The sequence below is a fragment of the Entelurus aequoreus genome, linkage group LG02 (assembly GCF_033978785.1).
Source record: "Entelurus aequoreus isolate RoL-2023_Sb linkage group LG02, RoL_Eaeq_v1.1, whole genome shotgun sequence".
Taxonomy (NCBI): Eukaryota; Metazoa; Chordata; class Actinopteri; order Syngnathiformes; family Syngnathidae; genus Entelurus; species Entelurus aequoreus.
Window position 1 is genome coordinate 61709552 of NC_084732.1, and position 27023 is coordinate 61736574.

Sequence of the window (27023 nt, forward strand, 5' to 3'; positions counted from 1 at the left end):
AGAACCATATAAATAATATTACCTTGGGCAAAACAATGAACTATTCACTTTTTTATTTACTATGCTGAAGTTAAGAATGTTAAACAGTTTTAACATTATTAAAACAAAAGTTAAAAAACTTTACCTCCGACATGGATTTAAACACGGGACTTTCTGCTTTGAAGTTCATGGCCTAGGCATGTGCACCACTAGGCCCAAAGGGAGTAAAGGGATACATTTCTCTTGATATTCTAATCAGTGACAGAGCATGACGTGTCCAGGAATTAGTTCCAGAGTTATTTTACAGCGTTCATCAGAGTGATAACCTTTGGGAAGAAACTGTTCTTATGTCGGCTTGTTTTGGCATACTGTGATTTGTCACGCTTGCCGGAGGAAAGGAGTTTGAACAGTTTGCGACCAGGGTCTGAGGGGTCTGCAGTGATGTTACCTGCCCGTTTGCTGACTCTGAACGAGTATACAGTAAGTCCTGGATGGGGAGATGGTCGAGCCCCATGATCTTTTCTGCAGTCCTAATTGTCCGTTGCAGTCTGTGTCTGTCCACATTGGTTGCAGATCCAAACCAGACAGTGATGGAGGTGCACAGGACGGACTGAATGTGGATGTATAGAATATGATCAGCATTTCCTGGGGCAGGTTAAACTTCTTGAGCTGACGTAGGATGTACATCCTCTGCTGTGTCTTTTTTCTGATTGTGTTTCAGGTCCCGTGAGGTTGTGGATCCCAGGATCCTAAAAGAGTCCACAGTAGAGACGGTGCTGTTCAGAATGGTCAGGGGGGCTTCTCCTAAAGTCCACTTTCATCTCCACGGTCTTTAGTGGGTTCAGCTCCGGATGGTTCTGACTGCACCAGAGAGCCTGCTGTTCCACCTCCCGTCTGTAGGCAGACTCGTCGGCTTCCTGTAAGACCGATAACAGTGGTGGTGTCTGCGAACTTCAAGAGTTTCACAGAAGGATCCCCTGAGTTGCAGTCTCTGGTGTAGAGGGAGCAATGGGGAGAGAACCACTGACAAGTGGAGGCTGGCACTGTGAGCTTGGTGAGTTTAATACGATATCCGGGATGGTTCTGTTGAATTTCTAACATTTTCTGAGAGTTTCATCAAAATCCCTTGATAACTTTTTGAGCTATATTACTTACTAACTAACTAACTAACTAACTAAATAAACAACCAACCCTAGTGGATACATAACCGTCTATAGATCTCTGCTATTATGTTCCGAGACCACCAGCCTATACCAAACAAATGCGAGTAATTGAGGCGCCCATAAAAATCTAATCAAGCCTGGACTATGATGCTGCGCCCCTCCCCCTCCAACACCTTGTGCTTGCTTGACACTGGCATGCTCCTCTGATTTCAAATCAACATTTACAATAAAAATGAGTGTCGTAACTATCAGATTAGATTCAGCTGTATAACCCTTCTCATCTTTCTTCAATGCCATTATTTGTTCAAGATAATAAATGATAAATGATAAATGGGTTATACTTGTATAGCGCTTTTCTACCTTCAAGGTACTCAAAGCGCTTTGACACTATTTCCACATTTACCCATTCACACACATTCACACACTGATGGCGGGAGCTGCCATGCAAGGCGCTAACCAGCAGCCATCAGAGGCAAAGGGTGAAGTGTCTTGCCCAAGGACACAACGGACGGTAGAAGGTAGGAATTGAACCCCAGTAACCAGCAACACTCCGATTGCTGGCACAGCCACTCTACCAACTTCGCCACGCCGTCCCGGATGACAGAAGCCATCTGGTTGTCTTTGTTTCCATGCCGTCTACACTGATGGAATACACTGGCACTTTTGTCCCTAGTAGCTTAAGCTCGCTGTAGGCACGCAGCTAAAAGTGGCGCCACATATCTAGTTATATCCATGGCTGGGTCGTCCGGCTACTGTAGGAGTAAGCATTTGTTCAAGTGTGTCTACATCATCCAGTATAGCCATATCAAAGGCTGTTTGTCGCAATGGAAAGTTTGGGCAGGGCTGTGGGATCACAGACTGTGGCGAGTTCTGATCTCAATTGCAAGATGGATCACATCATGGAGAAGTTTGCTGAAAAGGAAAATTGAATTGAATATGAGAAAAACCAGCATGGACAAATAGAGCAGCCGAGTCATTGTTTTTTTTCTGACTGCTCGCGGAAAACAACATCCTAATCTACGATTTGATTCCTTTGAATGGCCTTGACGCTGTGTTATCAGGAACAGGCTGTTCTGAAAAACACCCCCGAGGACACCTCAACAATGGACGCTTTTGACCTCCCTTTCTCTCAACAACACCTGGTGTCGAACTCAGATCGGCCCCAGTCCACAAAAACATTTCAACATCACACCCAAGACAATTGGGCATACATGCAACCCCCCCACCCCCCAACCACGCCTTCACTACCGCTTGTTTGCTCCAACTCCCCCTCCCTCTGTTGCGAGTTTGTTGTGATTAAATGTAACGTGTTTATATGTGCATTGCAAATGAGTTTTTTTCCCTTGGACTCTGGAACCCCTCCCGTGGGTCCAGCCTTTGACTGATATTTTTTTACTCTTCCCCCCTTTCCCAATATCACCTTTTTCCCACCTTTTTTTTAAGGAGCGCCGTAAAAATGGCTGCTTCGTTGGCGGTCTCGTCTTGTCTCCCTGTAACGTATGTCTGCTCTTAGTGGGACTGTGCCAAAAATGTACTTTTCAGTTCTTATGTGTCTTGTGCATGTTAAGAATTGACAATAAATCATCTTGAATCTTGAATCACCATCAAATGGATGCCAAAGTGATGAGATTATTTTTTTCAATTTCTTTTTGTTTTCAGAAATATCTGTTTTGTTTTGTTGTTTTCATTATTACATCGTTGATACTGTCATATTGTTTAAAAACTTAAGAAATACGTTTTTGGGGCACAAATAATTTGAATGAGAGTCAATAGCAGTTTTGGCTTTAATTGTGTTTATTATTGAGTACTGTAGAGTAAGTACTAACAGGGAATAATTATAGTCCCTCTCCCCAGCCACTTGGTCCAGCTCCTCCTGGGGGATCCCGAGGCATTCACAGGCCAGCTGGGAAACATAGTCTACCCAACATGTCCTGGGTCTTCCTTGTGGCCTCCTACCGGTCAGACGTCTCCTAAACACTTCTCCAGGCAGGTGTTTGGGGGGCATCATGGCCAGATGCCCGAACCACCTCATCTGGCTCAGAGCTCCTCCCGAATGAGAGCTGCTTCTCACCCTATCTCTAAAAAAGAGCCCCGGCACCCAACGGAGGAAACTCATTTCCGTCGCTTGTACTCGTGATCTTGTCCTTTTGGTCACAACCCAAAGCTCATCACCATAGGTAAGGATATGTGCGTAGAGTGTCTGGTAAATTGAGAGTTTTGCCTTCTAGCTCAGCTCCTTCTTCACAGATCAATAAAGGGTCTGCATAACTGCAAAGGTTGCACCGATATGCCTGTCGATCTCACGATCCCCACTTCCCTCACTCGTGAACAAGACTCTGAGATACTTGAACTCTTCTACTTTGGGCAAAATCTGGAAATGGCACCCCGACCTTTTCCGGGCGAGAACCATGGACTCAGATTTGGAGGTGCTGATTGTCAACCCAGAAAATATTTGGGCTGTGTTTTATTCTGGTTAAATCATGATTAACTCTTTTTTTTTTAAATCATTCAATAATTTAGAAAAAAATAGTATCAGTATTGGCACTGCTGGCCATGTATTTAAATGATATCAGATTGATACCAAAAACAGCTGTGATGCATTAAAAGTATTTTTTTTCTCGATGACTGATTAAGAAAACCCAAATGTGGTGGTTTTGGGTTTGCTGTCTTCCTGTCTATATGTCTAGTTTTAAACAGACCTCTTTCACAATTTTTAAAGCTGCTTCCCTAGTTTGACATTCTGCGTCACTTAGACACAGTTATTCTGATGCACATCTGACTGTTGGACTGCCTGTAGCTTGATTAGATGGAATGTGGCAGGAATGTTACCTGCTCACTTCTGTCACCTACTGTCGAGCTGCTGAATCATCAAGAATGAGATCTTCGAAGGTTACTCCCTCTGAATTGTATGGCAACCTTACGAGGACAAGCTTTGTTTTGGTTCTCATTCGCATGTAGACTTCTTAGGTTGCCTTAGAAGATGTTTTGGTCTCCCATTCGAGCAAGATTAATCAGTTCAAGCCCAAGACTACGTAGGACAACTCGAGTTTGAGCATGAACAAATACTTTGTTGGAGTCAAGTACATTTTTCTGGTTTCTGTACTTAAATAGAAATGATAAGGCACACAATATGAATTTTAACTCCACACAATTTTACAGCTATTGTTTGTACTTCCACGTAGGTTTGTAACCGTAAGTCATAATCACGGTATCACATAGTCGCTCTATTCCATATGTACCTCCTTTTTAAGGTCAGCATTTGGTTCAGTAAGGGAAATTTAAACCATGGAGGTGTTGCAGAGATACTTTTAAAGCAATTTCACTTTTGGCAGAACAACTTTTTGATGGACTTCATCTTCAACCTCTCCCACTTGAATAACACATCTCCACATTGGTGAGACTTTGATGCGACATAGCATTGGATTTGTCGCAGCACATCAAGCTAACAAGGATGCTATCACCTATTTGCAGCTGTGGAGATGAACTCTTATGATGCGTTTCAATCTTTGACATCGCTTGGGCATTGCTAACAATACGGTGGGATAACTTCATTGCTAAGGATTGTAGCTGCGACTGTCAAAATTTTGCAGAACACTTTACACCCATGGTTTAAGCACATGGAAGCCCATTTCTGACTTAGTGGAATTACCCAGGATGTGAAAAAGTATTTTCACGTTGTTGCCGTGTTTTAGTGGCCGGTCAATGACGCTTGGAGGATTCTCCGGGCTACCAGTGAGTACTGTAATCTACAGTAGAACACACCCAGGACTACTACAGGTATATTGGGTGAAAATAATGTAAAGGTGATTTCAGAGGGCTGAAATTATGTAAAAAAAAAAGTTTTTTTATGCTCTAATTTAGGGATTCTCAAACTGTGGTTTGCGTACCACTCCTTCTCCATCTAGCGGTACGCAAAAAATCACTTAATTAAATATTGTAATGACGCGACTTGAGCCGTTATCAAAAGTTTATCAGCCTTCAACGGAAGTCGTTAGAATCCGACTACTTTAGACCGTAGTCGATGCCAAAATAAACAATTAAGACAAAAACAGAACTGTCTTACTCCATCATTTCTATCCATCAATAAACATGGGAACCAAATGTTTTCCACATTCCCCGCTTACGGATGACCTTTCCTAGCCTCTCAGCCAATCAATACGCAGAACATGTTTAAACAAAGACGAACATTGGCAGAGAAAGCTGCACATAACAATGATGCCTTCAAGGCCATGGTAAACCAAAACATCTGTTAAACATTGAAGAAACTACATGTGAAACATAACATAACCCACCCGGTACAATTTAAAAAAATATTATTAACATGAAATACTATCCAAAATATCTTAATATCCTAAATAAAACCTCTAACTTGATTTTCATAAATACTTAGGCTTGCTGCGCAACTGTATTTAAATGTTAGTTATTATGGGGGTGCTTAGGGAGCAAAGTGTTTTCAGAGGTGGTACTTGGTGGAAAAAGTTTGAGAAACCCTGCTCTAACTATTAAAATATTTGTTCTATTAATAATAATTCTACTTTGCCGAAATGTGTTCACCACATTTGGCCATTATAAACAAGGGAATATTGTAGTTCAAGCTAAGATACATCCCTATAAACTAAAATGATCTGTTATTGGTTGTATTAACTAGGACAGATCACTCCACCAACCTCCAGCCTCATCTGGAGAAGTGAGAAGTACCTGCTTAAAGGCGCTGTATACAATCTTTACGCGGATGTCTAGAATTCCATACTTTCGCCACCACTGCCAGGGACCAAACCACGAATTCCAAAAACTAGAATAACATGAAACAAAGTAGCACAGAATCAGCCTTTTGGGAAATGTTGGAGAATTTCACAAAAGGCCTACCAGAAGAATACAAAAGGCGCACAACAGTGTGCTTTCAATGTTTGTACCAAAACATGTCGTCTGAATTACAATTCCTATTTCTTTTAACTCTGCAGGCATAGCTGGTTATCCAGACGAGCAGCGTGAACAGGATTAGGACTAATTTATCCCCAAGTACACAGCAGGTTGATCCTGTGGTGTTACTGGATCTCATTATTTCCTTCTGAACTCAATCACTCCAAGTTTCCCTCAGTATGAAAACTGTAACATCATCACACAATATCGTATGGTAAGACATGCACCTGGGGCAAGGTTGATTGGCAACACTAAATTAGCCCTAGTGTGTGAATGTGAGTGTGAATGTTGTCTATCGATATATCTATATTCAATCAATTGCAACTGGACTGTTTTGTTTGTCTTGGAAAACGTTTCACCTCTCATCCAAGTCAGGTTCATCAGATCATGCTCATAGACTTAGATTGGTCACATCTCGTCTAGTGGCTGGTGCCAAAACCCCAAATATTTATACTCCAAGACCAGGAAGGTGTGCCTGGGCAAGGATGGTTCCGCCCTATTGTAGTAAGAAAAAAAACTGTTGAGCTGCAAAGGAGATACCCTACTGTCAATGCCAACGACAGTCGTTTAAGTGTAATTTCACCTTGTTAGCATTAAAGTATTGTGTGGCAGAACAATCGCTGTGGATCGACCACAATTAGACCAAAGTAGTCCAAATCACCCACGTTAACATTCCATACAGTTGTAAACAAATGGCAAAAAGGAGCATCTGTGACCAGAATGTTTCCTACTCCTGTTATTTGTTGGAGGCTGTATGCTTTCATTATTTAGTGACGTTTACAAGACCAAGTAAAAGAGCCAAATTTATGATTTTACTAATGATTTTGGCAAGGCAAGGCAACTTTATTTATATAGCACGTTTACAACAATTTCAAAATTGGACCAAAGTGCTTTACAGGTTAAAAAGCATAGAGCAAAAAACAAAGAACATAAACAATGCATAAGCTAAACAAGATAGTGCAAAAGAAATACAGTGAAAGGGTTCGGATAAAAAGTACAAATGAAAGATAAAAATAATAAAAGTGCAACAAATTGAAAAAAAAAACTAAAGCGGGGGGTGGGGGTGGATTTAGTGGGTGGGCTCAGCTCTGGTTAAATTTTATCCACCTCCACCTCCAAATAGTATTTTACAAAATTCTGAAATGTGTAATATCATGCCTGTTATCTGTTAATTTACCTTTAATTTGATGCTCACTTCCCTAACATTAGTATTTAAAAAGCTACAGTAAATTTTGTGGTGAGAATGCTGTCGCTCCATATTGTTTTGGAATTGTGGCTTGAGACGTAAGCTGTGGTCGAGACTGCAAAACTTTGTATTTTTTTAAATTATTTATCCGAATTCAATGACATTTTCAACACTTTTTAAAATCTTGACTTAAAACAGAAAATTATACCCTGAGACTAGTATATGTGTACATTTTGAAGTGTACTGGTTGAAGTATTTTATTTAAAACACAGCCATATCTTCCGAGGTGTAACAAACCCGTCCTGGGGACCATTTGCCGCCCCCCTTTTTTTGGGCCTGCGGAATTTTTACCCCCCCAAAAAAAAAATTATTAATACACATATAATTTTTTAAATAAAGTGACTAATTCAATTACTTAAAACTGTATTATAATTGTATTTAGCAGTTTTTGATATGTGAGGGCCTTAAATAGGATTTTGCCTGGGAGCCAATGGTTAATTTAATCTGAGATGGGAAGCGTCTTTGCTTTTGGATAGAAAAAGTTACAAGAATCGAAAAATATTTGTCAATGTAACAATTGAGAACGTTATAATTATACATAACGTATACCATGTTTTTGGCCCATCAAGTAGCTATTTCTTCTTATTTGATAGTCTTTTCCACTTGCGTCCCAAATATTTTTCAACTCTGTTATGTTAAGTATGTTATCTCCATCCATCCATCCATTTTCTACCGCTTGTCCCTTTCGGGGTCACGGCTGGAGTCTATCTCAGCTGCATTTGGGCGGAAGGCGGGCTACACCCTGGACAAGTCGCCACCTCATCGCAGAGCCAACACAGATAGACAGACAACATTCACACTCACTTCCCTAACATTAGTATTTAAAAAGCTACAGTAAATTTTGAGGTGAGACATGCTGTCGCTCCATACTGTTTTAGAATTGTGGCTTGAAACATAAGCTGTGGTCGAGAATGCAAAACTTTGCATCTTTTTTTAGTATTTATCCGAATTCAATGACATTTTCAACACTTTCAGCATAAGGAAAGTCATCTTTTTTTATCTTAATTGACTTAAAAACACAAAATTATGCCCTGAGACTAGTATATGTGTACATTTTGAAGTGTACCGGTTGAAGTATTTTATTTAAAACAGCCATATATTCCGAGGTGTCACAAACCCGTCCTGGGGACCATTTGCCGCCCCTGTTTTTTTGTGCCTGTGGGATATTAAAAAAAAAAAAAAAAAAAAAAAAGAATAAATACACATATAATTTTTAAAATAAAGTGACTAATTCAATGACTTAAAACTGTATTATAATTGTCTTTAGCAGTTCTGGATATGTGAGGGTCTTAAATAGGATTTTGCCTGGGAGCCAATGGCTAATTTAATCTGAGATGGGAAGTGTCTTTGCTTTTCAATTAAAAAAGTTACAAGAATCGAAAAATATTTGTCAATGTAACAATTGAGAAAATTACAATTACACATAACGTAATGAAACATTTTGGGCCTATCTAGTAGCTATTTGTTCTTATTTGATTGTTTATTCCACTTGCGTCCCAAATATTTTTCAACTCTATTATCTTAAGTATGTTATCTAATTTTCTGGAAATATGACCTTTTAATGAGTCTTGCAAAAAAAAAAAAACCTTAAAAAACGGAGCTGTTTTATTGACAACGGAACCGGAAATTATACAGCCGGGAATATCATGTCATCACGTAGCGACGTATGACGTAATTTCTTCCAACACTGTCGCCGCTTCCTGGCCGGCGCAGGCAGGCGATCGCCTCAGGGCCCCAGCAGGTTGGACCGTTATTTGCTTCTTGTCTACTGGGTCCTGCGCCACAACTACTGCTAAGTGTTTGTGGCCATTATGTGCGAGTGAAGCGGGAGGACTGGAGAGGACAAACCTCCACAACACCTTGTTCGGTATGTACTATCTAGTCTTTGTTTTAAGAGAACATGTTGGAATGTGAGCTCGTTCTACAAAACAAACGAGATCAACGTCAACATTTTGAATGATATTGCAATTACTGTACATTTGTATTCAATTAGTTTAAGCTGTAGTTGATTAGCAACTAATTTGTGTTCTTGTGGATCGGGTTCTGTTCATCCAGCAAACAGCCTCCCGTTGTCTACAGTTAACAGTGGAACCCGTTTATGTCGACGCACTTCTTTATTTTTGTTTATTTGTATTTTTCATATTATTATCTACTTGTGACTATTACCAGATATATAAGATACATTATTTTTAAACTTACAGCAGGTACTCTACCACTTGGAGATATTTTATTTTTTGTGTGGTTCACTTTTTTGATTTGATTTGATATGATATTTAAAAACTAAGCAGGGGACATTTATTTGGGGTCCATTTCATTTCAGAGTTGCACATTTTGGGGAAAAAAATTGCCCTGATAAACACGTTTACAAATGTCCCCTGCAGAACAGACAGACACTGGCTCAAAGGTTTCTCCTTGATCAGGGGTGGGCAATTAATTTTTACCGGGGGCCGCAAGAGCAACCCGAGCACTGCTGGAGGGCCACATCGACAATATTTCAATTAAATCTTGCTCAATATTATTTTTGATATATACCGTAAGATAAATAATAATAATAATAATAATAAATAATAATAGTAATACTTCAACATAGTGTGTGTAACAGCATTCCATGACTAATATAAATAAATTAACATTAATAATAAATGACAGTAAAATAAGCACACGTATGACTGAGGAGTCATAGTGTAACTTTGTGTGGTGTTTGAGTTGTCCGACTTTTTGTGTGGCCATAAACGCACCAGTGGTTTAGTGCTATGCGTGTTGGTGACAGATGACAAGTTGGTTTTGGCCTGGTTTGTACGGCAGAAAATGACTAGTTTTTCGAGATAGAAGTGTTTTACTTATGTTTTTGGTGTGGTTATGGCCGAATATAAACAGTTTTGCTCAATAAAGTGATCAATATAATTCCTGGCCTCGAAGCATCTCGATAGACGTTACAATAATTGAACGGTGTTCAATTGAACGGTGTTGACGAACACCGTTAGGGCCGCTTGTTGTCACTGTCACTCAAAGTTGCATTGCAAAATTACATAGAATAAATATGTTTATTTTGTTTAGAATTCAGATGGGATTTGATTTGGTGCGCGACATATATTTGCTGCGCGCAGCAGACGCTTGAGCAGTGCGCAATTGCGCAGGCACGCACCTTAGAGGGAACGTTGCATGGCAGTCCATGTCTTGTTGGAAACACGCCATTCTTCATCAACTTTTCTCTTTTTAGCGTCTCGGGTGTAAACCGTGCATCACTTGTCGCTGCATGTGCACCTTCACTCGCAGGTTACACACGGACACACGCCCATAAATAATACTTTTCAAAATAAAAGCAGCACAGTTGTATTGCGCGCACGACATAGATGTTTTTTCAACTTTATTTTGTAATTAATGATTGCAGCTGTTCACATTCACTCACAATCACACACACGCATACGTCCACACGGAAGTAATACAAATAACGATTTTCAAAACAAAAGCAGCACCGTTGTATTGCACACTCGACATAGATACTTTTTAAAATGTATTTTGTAATTTATAATTGGCCTCACGCGGGCCGGACAGGGACGCACAAAGGGCCGGATGCGGCCCGCGGGCCGCAGAATGCCCAGGTCTGTCCTAGATTGTCAAGATACCTGTGGCGGTGGGGGCGTGGTTAACAGACGTCATCATATCATTTGCTATATTGCACATATATTCTTTTGAAAATTAAAACATATATATACATTTAAACAAATCTATGTTATTATTTATTAGTATTAACATATATTTTCCCACATATAATTTTTCAATTGAAGTGAATTATATTTATATAGCGCTTTTCTCTAGTGACTCAAAGCACTTTACATAGTGAAACCCAATATCTAAGTTACATTTAAACCAGTGTGGGTGGGCACTAGGAGCAGGAGGGTAAAGTGTCTTGGCCAAGGACACAACGGCAGTGACTAAAATATTGCTGCCGATTATTGTACAATGTACTTTGTTGACAACTTTTCAAGAGTCCAGAGACTTCTCCAATCCTTTTAGTCAATGTATCTTTATTGAAAATACCTAGCAACAAATCCAGCATATTTTTCTGGTGTTATTGTAGACTTTACTCGTGTTTAAAGACTCTTCTGTCGCTCCATGCGAGCTGCATTGAGCATTACGTCACACTTGCTTCACGTTGCTGCGAGCTTTCCTCTCCTAAAAGGCCACCACTGTCCTCTTACATTTTGTAGATCGCTGTCCGCGGGTATTTCCTGGATATATTAAAATACGTCCACATCGCATGCTGCCTCCGATCCCAAAAAATACTGTGCGTATTGTTTACATCATCACAAAATCCTGTTTGGGCAGTGCTGTTTCGCTGATCAAATTCTTTTTTCGGCGGCCAAATTTACGGTGCATCATTAGTTTTTGGTACCCAAATGATATGTATATATATATATGTATGTATATATATATATATATATATATATATATATATATATATATATATATATATATATATATATATATATATATATATATATATATATATATATATATATATATATATATATATATATATATATATATATATATAATGCATATGTATGTATATATATATATATATATAATGCATATGTATGTATATATATAATGCATATGTATGTATATATATATAATGTATATGTATATATATATATATATATATATATATATATATATATATATATATATATATATATATATATATATATATATATATATATATATATATATATATATATATATATATATATATATATATATATATGTGTGGCTATTTATACTGTAACTACCTGTGGTGTTAATGTGTATGTTTGTGCCTTATGATGTTCATTGTTCCCATGGTCTGTGAACACACTGTGTTGGCAGAGAATGAGGAAGTGTTGTAGTGTATCTGGGGAAGCACAGAGACAGACGGTAGGGAATACGTGTTGGAACTGGGCCGGTTGTTAGCATAAGATTGGCAATAAAAGTTAAAAAGAGTATCAAGCGTTGTGTGTCTTCTTTTGGATGCTACAATACACAATATAACTTAATTATGTTTTCACGTAAAAATAACTAATTTTTAAGGTGTGGCGGCATATATTTTGCCCTGGCCGTGCGCCACGATTGAATACATTAAGAAAAACCCTGGGCTCTTCAGGGATATACAAAGACCATTTATAAAACAAACTTTATAAACACATTATTGTCATTTTATTACTTATGGTGTGTGTACAGTACACACATTTGTTTTTTTCACCGTTTTATGACAGAGTTGAAGCATGTTGAAGTAGTGGAAGTAGCATCGCAGTGATAATACAGTACAGTATATAACAAATATTTCTCACCAGATGGTCATAGCTCAATTTAGGACCCACCTTTTCCTTCAATAATTAAGATCTTAACTGAAACAAAACTGATACAATGGCACAACTGTCATAAGATTATTAGAATGGATAGCTCAGTGGTTATGACGCTTCCTGGTGAAGCAATGGACGAGGGTTTGAGTCTTGATTTGGGCATGTTATGTTTCTTTTTACTAATTTAACGGCGATTTGTGACGACAATGAAAACCCCTTATTTTAAAAATGTTCTTGGAAAATGTTATAATATGTTTAAATATTAATGTTGACAGGTATGCCCTCTGCAGTCATTAAACATGACAAACATCAGTAAACATATGGACGAGGCTTTGACTTGTTTTTCTATTTTGTTTAGGAAATGTCGGACCAGTAGTGTCATAATGTTTTCACTGACACTAATGTGGTGGTTAAATTTGCACCAAACAACGTCCAAGCATTTCACAAAAATTGTTATCACCCATCTGTCTGATGCTGCCTGTCAGAAGAGTTGACTGTAGGACTCAGCGCTACATCAGAAAGAGGAGTTGGGGCAGGGGTTTTACAAAAACTTTGTACCGTTCATCTTCTGCTATCACTCATTGCATCATCGCAACATCAATCTGTGCTGTGTCTGCATCAGTCAGAGCAAGACGGACGGAGCCTGAGGCCGTGGTGATGGTGTTGGACTCAGTGGAAGTCTTCATGGATCATGTTGAGGGGGACCACACTGGGGGCAGCAGCTTGGAGCCAGACAAAGCTGCCAAAACCAGCAGCACCATCAAAACCAAGCGGACACATCAGGCTGGAAGTAGCAATGTTTCCAAACCGAAAAAAGTGTCCCAGAACGGGTTTGTGGTTCAGACAGACGCTGCCAGAGTAGTAGAGAGGAAGCCAAAAATGGGTGCCACGGCCAAACAACCTCTTTGTCGTCTCCTGAGCCTGGACATAACGCCTCAGCGTTTGCGAGGATCTCAGGAGCAGAAGGTAGCCAGGCGCCTCGTGCAACCACCTTGGCGCAGTTCCACCGCCCCACCGCCCCCTAATCGCAGCCTGACTACCCCCAGTCTGGGCACCCGTGCCTGGATGCGTCGCAGCGAGAGCTCATGCTCAGTCAACCACTCTCTGGGGCTAGATGCCAAACAGGGTCTAATGCGACCCGCCACCTCCTTGCCCCACATTGCTAAAAGGACAAGAGACCACTCACTGCCTTCCCCAAGCAGGCCATGCCTGCTTCTTGCCCTCAGACCTTTCAACCTGGAGCAGGAGAAGCACACGTTCTTCCAGTCTGACTTCAAGTACGAGCCTCAGTTCGAGTATGCCCATCCTGAGCCGAGGTCCGTTTTGGACAAGTACAGCGAGGGCTCCAGACTCTTCCTCGAACAGGTATGACACAATCGAAGGAAAATATCCAATCCTCAAAAGACATTGGTTCATGTTTGTGTGTGACTGCAGGCTGTTGGAATCATGGAGTGTGTCCTGAATAAGTTTGGCTCCTATGAGACTTTTGTGGAAGTCACAGGTGGGGGTGTGCTTCCCAAAAGTCAAGTGTGGGCCGCAGTGCGTAAATATCTGCAGAAGGAAGGCTGTGTGGGTGAGGTGAGTGAAAAGATCGCCTGTGTTCCTAAGCTCAGTGCCTTAAAACACTTTTACATCCGTAAGTCCTAGCGAAGCATCGGGTTTTACATAAACTTTAGAATGTGTGTGCTATTTTGTTTGACTGAACACTTGACATTTGTATTATGAAAATTGCCACCAAGAAAACATGCTATAAAATCTAAGGTTGTCAATTCTGTTGCAAACAAAAGTCTTTGTGATTAATAAACGGCAATAATAGCAATAAAATCATATAATACAATTAAATAAATGCACTATTGATAACACAATTTATTGTACTGTAAATGTATTTGTTAATTTATTCCCACCTTTTAGTGACCAAAAGGAAAAGGATATTGCAAAAAAACTTGATTGGATAACATTTATAAATAAATAAATGATAAATGGGTTATACTTGTATAGCGCTTTTCTACCTTCAAGGTACTCAAAGCGCTTTGACAGTATTTCCACATTCACCCATTCACACACACATTCACACACTGATAGCGGGAGCTGCCATGCAAGGCGCTAACCAGCACCCATCAGGAGCAAGGGTGAAGTGTCTTCCCCAAGGACGCAACGGACGTGACTAGGATGTTAGAAGGTGGAGATTGAACCCCAGTAACCAGCAACCCTCCGATCGCTGGCACAGCCACTCTACCAACTTCGCCACTCCAAGCAATGTTTTTCACTTCAAATATCTTTATAGTTGACTGACTCAATGACAAGACATACAGTATATGTGAAATCAAGCCAGAAAAATACAAATGTTCTTCTATCAGCCAACTACATTTCCAATCAGGTAGGTTCAACTTTATAAACAAAGTGCAAGTGCAACTGGAATATGATTTCGAGTTGCATTTTTAGCTGACGATATCTCCAAGGCATCTATGTAACTCAAACTGCAGTTGGTTTTAATAAACTCTTTAAATTACTTTTTGTAAGATCAGTCTTGAAAATGATTTGTTTTTGCAGCGCCATTCGTACATTAGGTCATACGATGCTATTTGTAGTATTCTTTTCAATCTTCGCCATCTGGTCCACTGTCGGCTAGGACAATTAGCTGTGTGCTCGCTGCAACATGATTTGTGATTATTTGATACTGTACTTAGTTTAAAAGCTTCGGTAATCAACAAAGTATTTGTTGCACACAACGTGCTCTTCTCCATTTTTATTTAAAAAAAACAACATTATCCCTCGCCTAACTGGTGGGCTTGCATTACTCAATCCTTGTGCACATGTGTTATTGTTGTGTGAGGAATTAGGAAACAGAGGAAGATTCAGTCACCCTGTTTTGCAGAAATATATACAGTATGTATATTTTTTTAATTGTTTTTGTAATGCGTTATTTGTTTCTCTAATTAATAAAATGACAAAAACAACTCAGTATCATAAATACAAATCTCTAATGAACAGCTGCAGTTTTTGACCCTTTACTGATTTTATCAGTTTATTCCCATTTTAACAGTCCATATTTTTCCCAGTAGGGAAAAATATGTTGACAAAGTGTATTTAAAAATCCTGAAAAAAATAAATAATGGTTATACAATAACTGTATTCTATTTAGGGAAATAAGTACTTGATCTCTTACCAACTAGAAAGTATTTTTGAGTAGAAATGGGTTGTTTTCACATTTGTACCAATAATTCCCAGTATTTGGGCCCAGATCTCAACAGTACCACATTTTTATTCAACATTTAACACTGAGCTGATAACAATGAACTGAGCTGTCCAGTTTTTATATCTGGGTTTCTTAGACTTCTGAGGCTCATTTCCAAGTATTCATTCATTTCAGTATCTCCTAGGTGTCTATTGCCATTAAGTTGAATGGGGCAGTCTTATTTTTGAGCCCTACCAAGTGTTTGTACCGTAAGTATTGTACTTATTACACACTAGCTGTTTGATTGTAACGTGCAGCTTAGTTGTAGTTTCTATTGCCAAATTTTTAGGTGTTGGAATCGCCATTAACATCCAAATAAAAAAATTAAAAGTTACATATAGTAAAAAAAAAAATGGCATATCCAATTAGCATAAAGCTGGCACATTTTGAAAAGTAGAGCATTACTTTGGAGCGCTTTATCAGGCATGCTTGCTTCGTTAGAATGAGAAATTGCAACATAACCTAGAGGCAGTCCTCTTTAAATACACGTTTGCCCTCCATGTGATTGACATGCCAGCCTGCAACCAAATGTGACACCACGTGCTAAAATATGCTGCATCTTGAGTTTATGGGAATCTGTACTCAATAGTACTGACATAATTTGGTTGGTAGGCCTACCTATAAAAGTACCCAATGTTTGGACCCATCCCTAATTCCAAGCTCCACAGGCTAGTTGTGTCCACAAAGTACCTAAATAAACCCTGTCCCTTTACGAAGGTAGTCCTAATCTCAATTTATGTGGATAAAAGACCCGTCACAGCAATGGTCGCTTCTATTCAAATATCTCCATCACCACAGGCAAAACCAAAAGGCAGTCAAAGGACCTCGGGGACAAGATTGTAAACCTACACAAGACTGGAATGGACTACAAGACTATAAGAAAGAATCTTGTTAAGAAAGAGACCACTATAACAAATGATCTAAAGTTTCCAGAGAAATTAAGGCATTTTTGGTTGTCCTGGTGAGGACGGTGGTGATGTGTGTGTGTGTATGTTTGTCTGTAGGTAGTGGTACGTCTGTCCGACGAGCTGCTCTCTCAGGCAGTGATGGTGGTGGAGAGTTGTCGCCCCACTCTGACCATCAACTTGGCCGGAGCCCGTCAGCACTGGCTGGAAGGGATGCTGAGACACGAAATAGGTGAGCTGACACATGACACGGTAATGGATGTCAAGGTTTCATCATGATTTTTTTAGTTTCCATTGATGGCAAAAGCAGAATTTGTTGTTTATTATTACCACAAACAAGACTATCTTGCTTTTAACCTTTCAAAACTTGTTTTAATGCTAAACAATAATTATGTTGCTGCTCTCGTTTCATGCTGCTGTGCTCTAGAGTCGAACATCAACTTATGCGGGCATTTTAAGAATAAGAAGTACACAATGGACCAGGGCTTGATGAGTTGGTCAGCATCACTGTACTCAAACTACAAAAGTGCATGCAGTAATTAAGCCAGTTTTTGAAACAGTATTTCGTATACATACATTACATTCGCCACAAATACATTTGGCGCGACAGGTTTAAACACTGCTCACTCATTAAAGGCCTACTGAAACCCACTACTACCGACTCATAAAGGCCTACTGAAACCCACTACTACCGACCACGCAGTCTGATAGTTTATATATCAATGATGAAATCTTAACATTGCAACACATGCCAATAAGGCCGGGTTAACTTATAAAGTGCAATTTTAAATTTCCCGCTAAACTTCTGGTTGAAAACGTCTATGTATGATGACGTATGCGTGTGACGTCAATCGTTGAAACAGAAGTATTCGGACACCATTGAATCCAATACAAAAAGCTCTGTTTTCATCTCAAAATTCTACCGTATTCTGGACATCTGTGTTGGTGAATCTTTTGCAACTTGTTTAATGAACAATGAAGACTGCAAAGAAGAAAGTTGTAGGTGGGATCGGTGTATTAGCGGCTGGCTACAGCAACACAAACAGGAGGACTTTGAGGTGGATAGCAGACGCGCTATCCGACGCTAGCCGCCGACCGCATCGGTGATCGGGTGAAGTCTTTTGTTGCACCGTCGATCGCTGAAACGCAGGTGAGCACGGGTGTTGATGAGCAGATGAGGGCTGTTTTTAGCATAGCTCTGTGAGGTCCCGTTGCTAAGTTAGCTTCAATGGCGTCATTAGCAACAGCATTGTTAAGCTTCGCCAGGCTGGAAAGCATTAACCGTGTAGTTACAGGTCCATGGTTTAATAGTATTGTTGATTTTCTGTCTATCCTTCCAGTCAGGGGCTTATTTCTTTTGTTTCTATATGCAGTTAAGCCCGATGCTATCATGTTAGCTCCGTAGCTAAAGTGTTTCACAATGTATTGTCGTGGAGATAAAAGTCACTGTAAATGTCCATTTTGCGTTCTCGACTCATTTTTAAGAGGATATAGTATCAGAGGTGGTTTAAAATACAAATCCGTGATCCACAATAGAAAAAGGAGAGAGTGTGGAATCCAATGAGCCAGCCTGTACCTAAGTTACGGTCAGAGCGAAAAAAGATGCGTCCTGCACTGCACTCTAGTCCTTCACTCTCACGTTCCTCATCCGTGAATCTTTCCTCCTGGCTCAAATTAATGGGGTAATCGTCGCTTTCTCGGTCCGAATCGCTCTCGCTGCTGGTGTAAACAATGGGGAAATGTGAGGAGCCTTTCAACCTGTGACGTCACGCTACTTCCAGTACAGGCAAGGCTTTTTTTTTATCAGCGACCAAAAGTTGTGAACTTTATCGTCGATGTTCTCTACTAAATCCTTTCAGCAAAAATATGGCAATATCGCAAAATGATCAAGTATGACACATAGAATGGATCTGCTATCCCCGTTTAAATAAAAACATTTCATTTCAGTAGGCCTTTAAACATTGTCCAATCTGTGTATGTAGCTTGTTGAAACAACTCCGTACAGTTATACAGACTCTTAAAGGGGAACTGCACTTTTTTGGGAATTTTCCCTTTTGTTCACAATCATTACGAGAGACATGACGAGGGATGTTATTTTTTTTGCATTCTAAGTATTAAATAAATGCGATCAAAAGTCTGCTTACACTGGAGCCTATGGGTGCCGCGCTATTCCGCCTATAAAGCCCTTAAAAAAACATCCAAACCTCCATTAGGGTTTTATATACATGATGTAAGTATATATGTAATGTATTAACGGGGACACTTATATTTAATATTTACGTATTTTCATCATTTTAAGCATATGCGGCGCAATCATTTAAAAAATGCAATACGACGTTTGCTTTTTTCTTTCTTTATCACTGATTTCTGCTCACTGCAGACTTCATGAGAGCCAACACACATAATAAAACATCACTTACTGTGCAATGTCTGCTGTCATTAGGATGCTGGCTGCTGGGATGTTCATATATTCCCATTTCGATTAAAAATATCTTATGTGTCTTGCCATTTCCGGGTCTTAATATGGCTGTCAAAGTGTACCAACTTGTCGGAATACGCCCTCAGACTTCTGTTGTCCGGTGAGAGGCATGATTTATGATCTACATTAAACTTCCAGGAAGCAAGGAAACACCTTGCCAGTCGATCAAGTCAAAATTGTACACAGGCTTGCGATCACAGCGCCGCTATAAATAGTTATTCTGCGCTAGCGCTTTTTGAATGGTTATTTATTGGATTTTATGGGTGAAATAGTGGACCTCCCATTGGCTCCGCTGTTAGTGGACTTTTATTTACAAGTTAGAATTCATTAAAAAAAAATCCATCTTTCGGCATGTCTTTAATAATGATTGTGAATGATAGACAAAATTTTAAAAAAGTGCAGTTCCTCTTCAACATATCTTATTTAAACATGGTCAGCCAGAGAATAAGACGGCAACAGAAGGGATTCAAGTTGCCAACTAAGCAAATGTGTCACTGCATTTAACAAGTATTCAAACCGACCTATATTCTGTTTTCCAAAAATAAGAAAATAGCGACAATTTAAGCGAAAACAAGACAGGTGAAGCCTCTTATCAGTCATCCACTATTTGTCTCTATGAGTGGAGGCGGAGCTGCAAGTATAAACACATAGAACTTGAAGCTCATAACCAACGTTCCCTCTAAGGTGCGCGCCTGTGCAATTGCACACTGCTCACGCGTCCTCTGCCCACAGCAAATCTATGCCACGCACAAAATCCAATAAAAAAAAAAAGCAACGTTCAAAGTAACTGACGACAAGAGGCCACAACAGAGACAAGTTTTCGTCATCACTGTTCAATTATTGTAATGTCGAGACGCTTTAAGGAGGACATGAATTCCATCGATCACGTTATTGAGCAAAACTCTTTATAAACACATGACCAAAAACATTGCTTAACAATTTCTATCTGGCAAAACTGGTCATTTTCTGCCATACAAACCAGACCAAAACCAACTTTGCCATCTGCCATATCAACAGCAGCCGCTCGCTCTTTTTCACTTGTGCCAACACATGCACATATGGCACTGAGCCAGTGATGCGTTCACAGCCACACAAAAAGACGGACATGTCCAACACCGCACATTATGTGTGATTCCAGGTCGTTACACTATGATTTATGATTTATGATGTGTGCTCATTTTACTGTCATTTATTAAGAATCTTAATTTATAAATATTAATCATGAAATGCTGTTCTTATATTAACGAAAAACTAATAAAAAGATATATATTATAAACAGAAAGTTACAACATTATACACATGATGCTTACATCTCATTGTGCAACATGTGAATGTTTTAATGGGAACTAAATGCATGGAAATGACTGCTGTCATTTGATTATAATAATAAGAAATTTAACTTGTTATTTAGTCAGGTTTGGGACATGTGTGCTGCAGGTGTGGCCACAGTGTGCACGTCTGATGTTGCTCACATGTGCTCCACCGAATGCTCAAGGAGTTTTTGCGTTTACTCACACACATGAAAAATTAGAACATTGCTCATAACATAAGGTAGAAATGTAAGGATTTGTTCCTTACCCCAATTCTGACATTTCCTGAGAGTTAGATGGAAATGAAAAACTTTTTAAAAGAAATGGAGTATCATCCACACGCGTGTAAAAGTAGTAGTAGGTAACGTAGTAGTAGGACCAAAATCTAATCAGTTGTTCCTAATCTCGTTTCATGAGGAAAAAAATGTATCACTTGTGTAGTGGATTGTCCGAAGCTTAAGCAGGCAACAAAAGTAGTTTAGTACAACAAATTTATTTACCCATTATCAGAAGTGCAGGTTGAATTAAGTTGGCCGTGCAGACAGACCACATGTTACTCACACACAAGCCAAAATCACTCCCGAGTTCCGGTCTTCTGCCATTTTTTATATGTCTCTTGTGCGTCATTGTTTTTTATCGAGTGCGTCATGATTGTTTTGTTTTGGTTTTGTCTGTTCCAAAACAACCTTGTATCTCTTAGTCATATTTGGAAAATCTAAACATTCTGTAGACAGGTTGGCATAACTCCATATTCACCTTTGTCCCACAACTGGTCCATTCAATGGCACAAAATAGAAGAGAATTGAAAATGAGCGGACATTCTTAAAAGACAAGAAATATAGGTCAAAAGGTCAGAAATTCTACAACATACCCTCCTTCCAGGGTCTTAAGACCCTGGACCAAAACAATTTCTGATGTAGACCACTAAGTTAAATCTCTACCACAGATAGGAGGCAAAAACCTCAATGTTTTTATACGAGGCAAAAATTCCGTCTATGACCCTCCTTCAGAGCGATTGCTGTTACCAGCCTGCAGTAAAACCATCTCACAGAACACAATTAGTGGCCTACCCTTTGATCTAGTAAAGGAATAACAAATACTTTGATCATGAACATCATTGAACATAAATTGATGAATGTATATAGACTTATGACTGTAAGACATTTGCAAAAATATTTTTCCCGGCATTTGCAATGAATGTAGTTACCAATATTGTTAATTATCAATTGATTTTGAACACACAACTGAATTTCGTATGAGTCCATGTTCGATTAGAGCTCGTATAGATGGCTCGGTGGTGCCTCAGGCTGGTGGCCTGCCGACACCTCGTTGGGCTTTTGGCTGCCTTGGTGAAGAAAGAGATCCACTCAAACAGTCTGTCTCTGTCTCTTCTTGGGGTGTGGTTCAGTCCATTGGGCAGACTGTGCAATGGCATGTGCGCGCTGGCCGCTTTGGGGAAAACTCAGGTAGAGTTGGAGCTGTGGGGGCTCTGGGGAAGGCTGGGGCAGAGTATGGGGCGTGGGGCTTTGGTCCAAGCCCTCGGCTTGCTTCTAGGCCTCCTCACCGCTTCGGCACTCCCGACACTTCTTTCCACAGCTGCTGGAGTCCCGGTGGACACATTGGCTGGCAACCTTAGTTGTTCTCGTCATCGCTGGCAAGGTGTTGTCTCTCCTCTCGGTTCCTTCCAGTCAGGTATCGGGTGTTGATCCTGGATTTGCTTTGACCGTGCCCCTCTTAGGGAGTGCAAGGGAATCTGGAGTGGCTGCTTTCATCCTCAAATCTGCACAGAGGAACTGGCACACAAATTCTACATTTTGCAAACTTACCATTTTGGTCTCATGGTCTTTCCACCTTCCTAGGAAGCTGCTGGTCCTGAGAAGTGCTGATCTTGTGACTGAAGAAGATTAACCTGTTTTCTTAAAATAGGTGCCGTTGTTTGACCTAATCTTTTTGGGGAAACCATGTCGGGATATTAGATCATTCACAAAACATTTAATTACTGAATTGGCAGCCTCCTTTGAGGTTGGGGTTGCTTTCGCCAACCACTGCAATTGTCAATCTAAATCATTACGTTCCTTTATCCTTGTACCGGATTGATCATATTGATTAAATAAAACCTCAACACGCTCAAACTTGACCCAATCCAAACTCACCTGCCCCCTCTGTCCCTCTCACAGGAACAGTGTTAGTCGTAGTAATAGTAATAGTAGTAGTAGTATTAGTAGTTTCAGAAACATCCAAGAAAAAGAAAAGACAGCTGATAGTCAAGTGCAGCAAGAACAGAGGCGGAGGACAGGTCATGTTTGAGGTCACTGTTCGCTTTTGCAATAGTACTTTGATATTTTACAACACCTAGTGAAATATTGTGGCCTCAATAATTCACTAAATAGTTGTATTTAATTTAGTCTATCTATGATGGAACAATGCACAGAAACATTAAGTTCAGAAACAGATATGTTCTGTACCAGATTATATCTAAATAGCTACTTTCCATCTGTAGTCCCTGGCTACCTAAATTAAAGGGATCCAAAAATCAAGCACTAAAATTATGACACTAATAATCATAATAAATATATACATTCATATTAATCAATAATTAATCAAAAAATAATCATACTGTAGCATGTAATCAATTTTAAGAAAAGTCACCAAATGCCCCTTCATGGACACATACTTAATATACAATACAACCACACCTTATTTACATCATCAGACAAAGACAATACATGCTCTTGTTCACATCTGTCATCATTCATAACAACAACCAAGCTTTTAACAGCCATACCTCACAATTTACAACAAAAATGCTCTCATAGATAAATATAATACTCATTAAATTGATGTGTCAACATGATGCCCATCTTAGTGACCGTCTGAGCAGCCTTGATTGCTCCAAAGCCACTTTTTAACTTCAAATGTTCTATTCCTTTTGTTATAACGGGGAGAAGGCTAATTGGTCTGTACATGTTCTGGTCTTCTTTATTTCCTGCTTTATGGATTTGATCATTGTAGCAGTTTCTCGACGTGGTAGGGAAAGTGTTTTCCGTTATTGATTTATTTATCAATTGTTGTTATATGAGCAATAATACAATCCTTATATGTTTTTAGGAAGATAGTGTCCAACCCATATATATATATATATATATATATCTAGATCGTGAGTCTGATAATGCAGTGAAGATTTTGTTTAACTTTGTTTCATTTGTTAATTCTAAAATTAGTCCATCCTAAATAAATGACAATTATTTGCACAGATTTTGAAGGACTTTTTATTCAGGGTTTGTACAGACTGGATGAAATGTTCATTAAAATTATTACTTATGTCCAGACTGTCTGCGATAGTAGCGCCATTGATATTTAATGTTATAGTGTTGTTTCTTGTTTGCTCTCTTCCCGTAAGTTTGTATCTGGTTTTCCATAACTTTCTAATGTTCCCTTTTGCAGCTTTGATTAATTCTAAGTGAAAGTCAGCCTTAGACTTCCGCATAAACATTGTAACTTTGTTCCTCAAAACTTTTAAAATCATACGATCTGTATTTAGACCTGTTTTAATTGCTCTTTTGAGACCTGAGTCCCGATGTCTTTATTAGAATCCAAATTGTTTTATTAATCCAAGGTATTTTTATTTTAGCACTCTTTCTGGTTTTATATTAGTGTATTTACAGATGATCTCTTTGATTTTTGTCATCCAATTGTAGTTCTAGTAGGGCTGCTTATCCTTTGTATCATTGTAGAAGCCGTTTATAATATCCTTAAGTTTCTTTCTACGCGTCTTATTTAACCAGTCCCGATTAACGTCCCCCATGACGTTACTTCTTTCATACTATGCTGTTTGAGGATGTCTGAAAATGAATCAAGAAAAATGTCTTTATCTGTGGTCGGTCGGTATACTACAATTACCTTGAAATACATTTCTGAGGAAAATGTGATTTTAATTTCAACATACTCAAATTGATCTACTTTTAATGTTTTCCCTTTCATAAATCATAATTCCTCCCCCCTTTGTCACTCGATCTGTATTTTCTGTAATCTTGTCCCCCGGGACATTAATTAGAACAAAAGTTGTTGTGGGTTTTAACCATGTCTCTGATAGACACGGTAATCCGGATTAGAGTCTGACAGTAACTGCTGTATTTGTTCAGTATGTTTCCTGTGGTAGAAAGTTTAATAATGCGGACACGTTTGTTACTGAATGCTTTCTACAGACTTCTGTCTCTCTGCGACTTTGTGTATGTAATAAGCAACTACAATTATTTGATATGCTTAAATTTTGTTTTAGCTCAGCTGTTGTGTAGCTGCTAGCTCTTTGTAGCCTACAGCAGGAATGTCCAAATTGCAACCAATAGCTTTGTTTTTAACAGACAACCGAAATCATTGAAAATGTGGTATTTGCGTATCGGTTCAATCAGCGGTAGCTACGCCCTGTTTTATCATTTGACCTACATTTTTGGTTTCGTAGGCAGGACAGAGAGCAAAGGAACAATGTGGGTCATTAGTTGTCCATCTTATACCATTGTAATTGTTGTAAGGATAGTTCACATGAGCGGCCATACCTTATACCATATATAAGAGTCAAAAGGCTCCTATTATGAGTCGTCTAATTGGTGATCATACACTTTGGCGGTTTGGGTGGCAGGACACACGGACGCACCTCAGTCAGCCAGTGCTAGGACAGTTGGAGCAGTCCCCGTCTTCCACTCGTTCCTGGGAGGCGTCCCCAGTAGTTGTCAGCTGATGTCGTGCTGTCAGGCAACATCAGGAAGTTCCTTCTGTGCTGTATTGAATTGTCAGGGCACAGTTCGTAAGCAGGTCATTACAAGGTGTGTGCAGGTTGACCACAAAGGAATGCTTCAAAGATTGTGTTGAACATTGTCCGTTGACACTTATGTCCAGCAGGGGTCTGTTTGTATCCTGCTGTTCGTCCTGCTGTCACGCCTGTATTTTTTGTGAGCATGTTCTGGCTACAACTTTGGAGCTTGTCTTGTTCAGATTGGCAGTCCCCCTGCTGCATATCCTTTCCACCCTCGCTTGACATAGCACAACCGTGGCTACCACCCAAGTCCGTCTGTATGGTTTTACGTTTTGTTGAGGTTTTTTCCTCCAGAATTTGGAACTCAAAACATGTACACCCATCGTTTTCATATCCTCTCTGTTAGTTAAATTTTGCATATCACGTTTTAAAATTACAGTCTTAACTATCCCATTAATTGCTAATCAATAACCTTAATTCAAAGATTATACGTACTACTTCATGTCATATCATTTGTCTATCAGTAGGCGCGAGCAAGCTGTCATGCTTGCACTCTGACCTCCTGCTGTACGTGATATTCTTCAAAACAAAAGAATGTATTTATTCACGTTTCTCCTTATCTTTCAGCTAAATCTTTTAATCTTTTAACTTTTAACGTCCGCACTGTTTTTATTTTTATTGTCTGCATTTTAATTTTGCTTTTATTTTCTTTCATTTCACTTTGTTGTCTGTGAAGCACTTTGAGTCTGCCCTTTCCTGGAAAAACGCCACACAAACAAAGCTGCCCCGCCTTGCCTTGCCTGTCTCCGACTGGTTATCCAACCTAGTCACAACAAACACACAAGGCCATGCTCTAAGCGCCAGGCTTAATCACACTTCTCCTCTTTTTAACACTTTACATATCGGCTCTTATTCTATTTATTAATGTAGGCTGTTATTTGTAATTATTATTCAACACTATTCACAGCAAACGGTTGTAAAGTTATAGTTATTCGCATTATACTCTCAAAATCTATAGCTAACTGAAAGCTGTTGAGATTTGGTTTGCCTCCTTCATCTCAGTGGCCTAGTGGTTAGAGTGTCCGCACTGAGATCGGCGGGTCGCAAGTTCAAAACTCCGGCCGAGTCATACCAAAGACTATAAAAAATTTTGGGGCCAAATCACCAAAAATGATTCCCGCTGCTGCCCACTGCTCCCCCCACCTCCCAGGGGCGATCACGGGGATGGGCCAAATGCAGAGGACAAATTCCACCACACCCAGTGTGAGTGTGACAATCACTGGCACCCCAACTTTAACTCTAACTTTATTCTGTCATGCCATTATCCTCTTCTAGCTCAACATCCAGAAGTATGGTGTACTGCAATGTCTAAATAAAAATATAAATTACTCCAAACTAAAATGTCAGACTGCACTTTAAAGTTACCTGACTTAAACTTACTTTTATTAAATTGATTTCCAAACTAACCACCACCACAGCAAGACATCTTCCTCAATCCTATCCCAATACTCCCATAAATTAAAAGTGTTTCACAATAGTGGTTAAGTAGTTATTTTAAGTAATAGATCTCAATATGTAGAAATTAATAAGACTAAATCTTTACCAGAAAGAGTAACTTGACAGAGTATATGAACTAACTTCTTGAGAATAATAATTGATTATAAATATGTTTGAAGCCACATATTGAACTT

General features: G+C 39.3%; 1 protein-coding gene across 1 annotated transcript in view; it reads left to right on the top strand.

Annotated features, from left to right (window-relative positions):
* Positions 1 to 8959: 8959 nt before the first annotated feature.
* The window catches only part of kiaa0895l, a 28989-nt gene continuing 10925 nt past the window's right edge, over positions 8960 to 27023 (top strand). The window contains exons 1-4 of the mRNA XM_062030449.1: positions 8960 to 9175; positions 13276 to 14018; positions 14088 to 14231; positions 16893 to 17025. Of these exons, the coding sequence (XP_061886433.1) occupies positions 13311 to 14018; positions 14088 to 14231; positions 16893 to 17025 (985 nt within the window). The 5' untranslated portion in view covers positions 8960 to 9175; positions 13276 to 13310. The remainder of the gene's footprint in view (positions 9176 to 13275; positions 14019 to 14087; positions 14232 to 16892; positions 17026 to 27023) is intronic.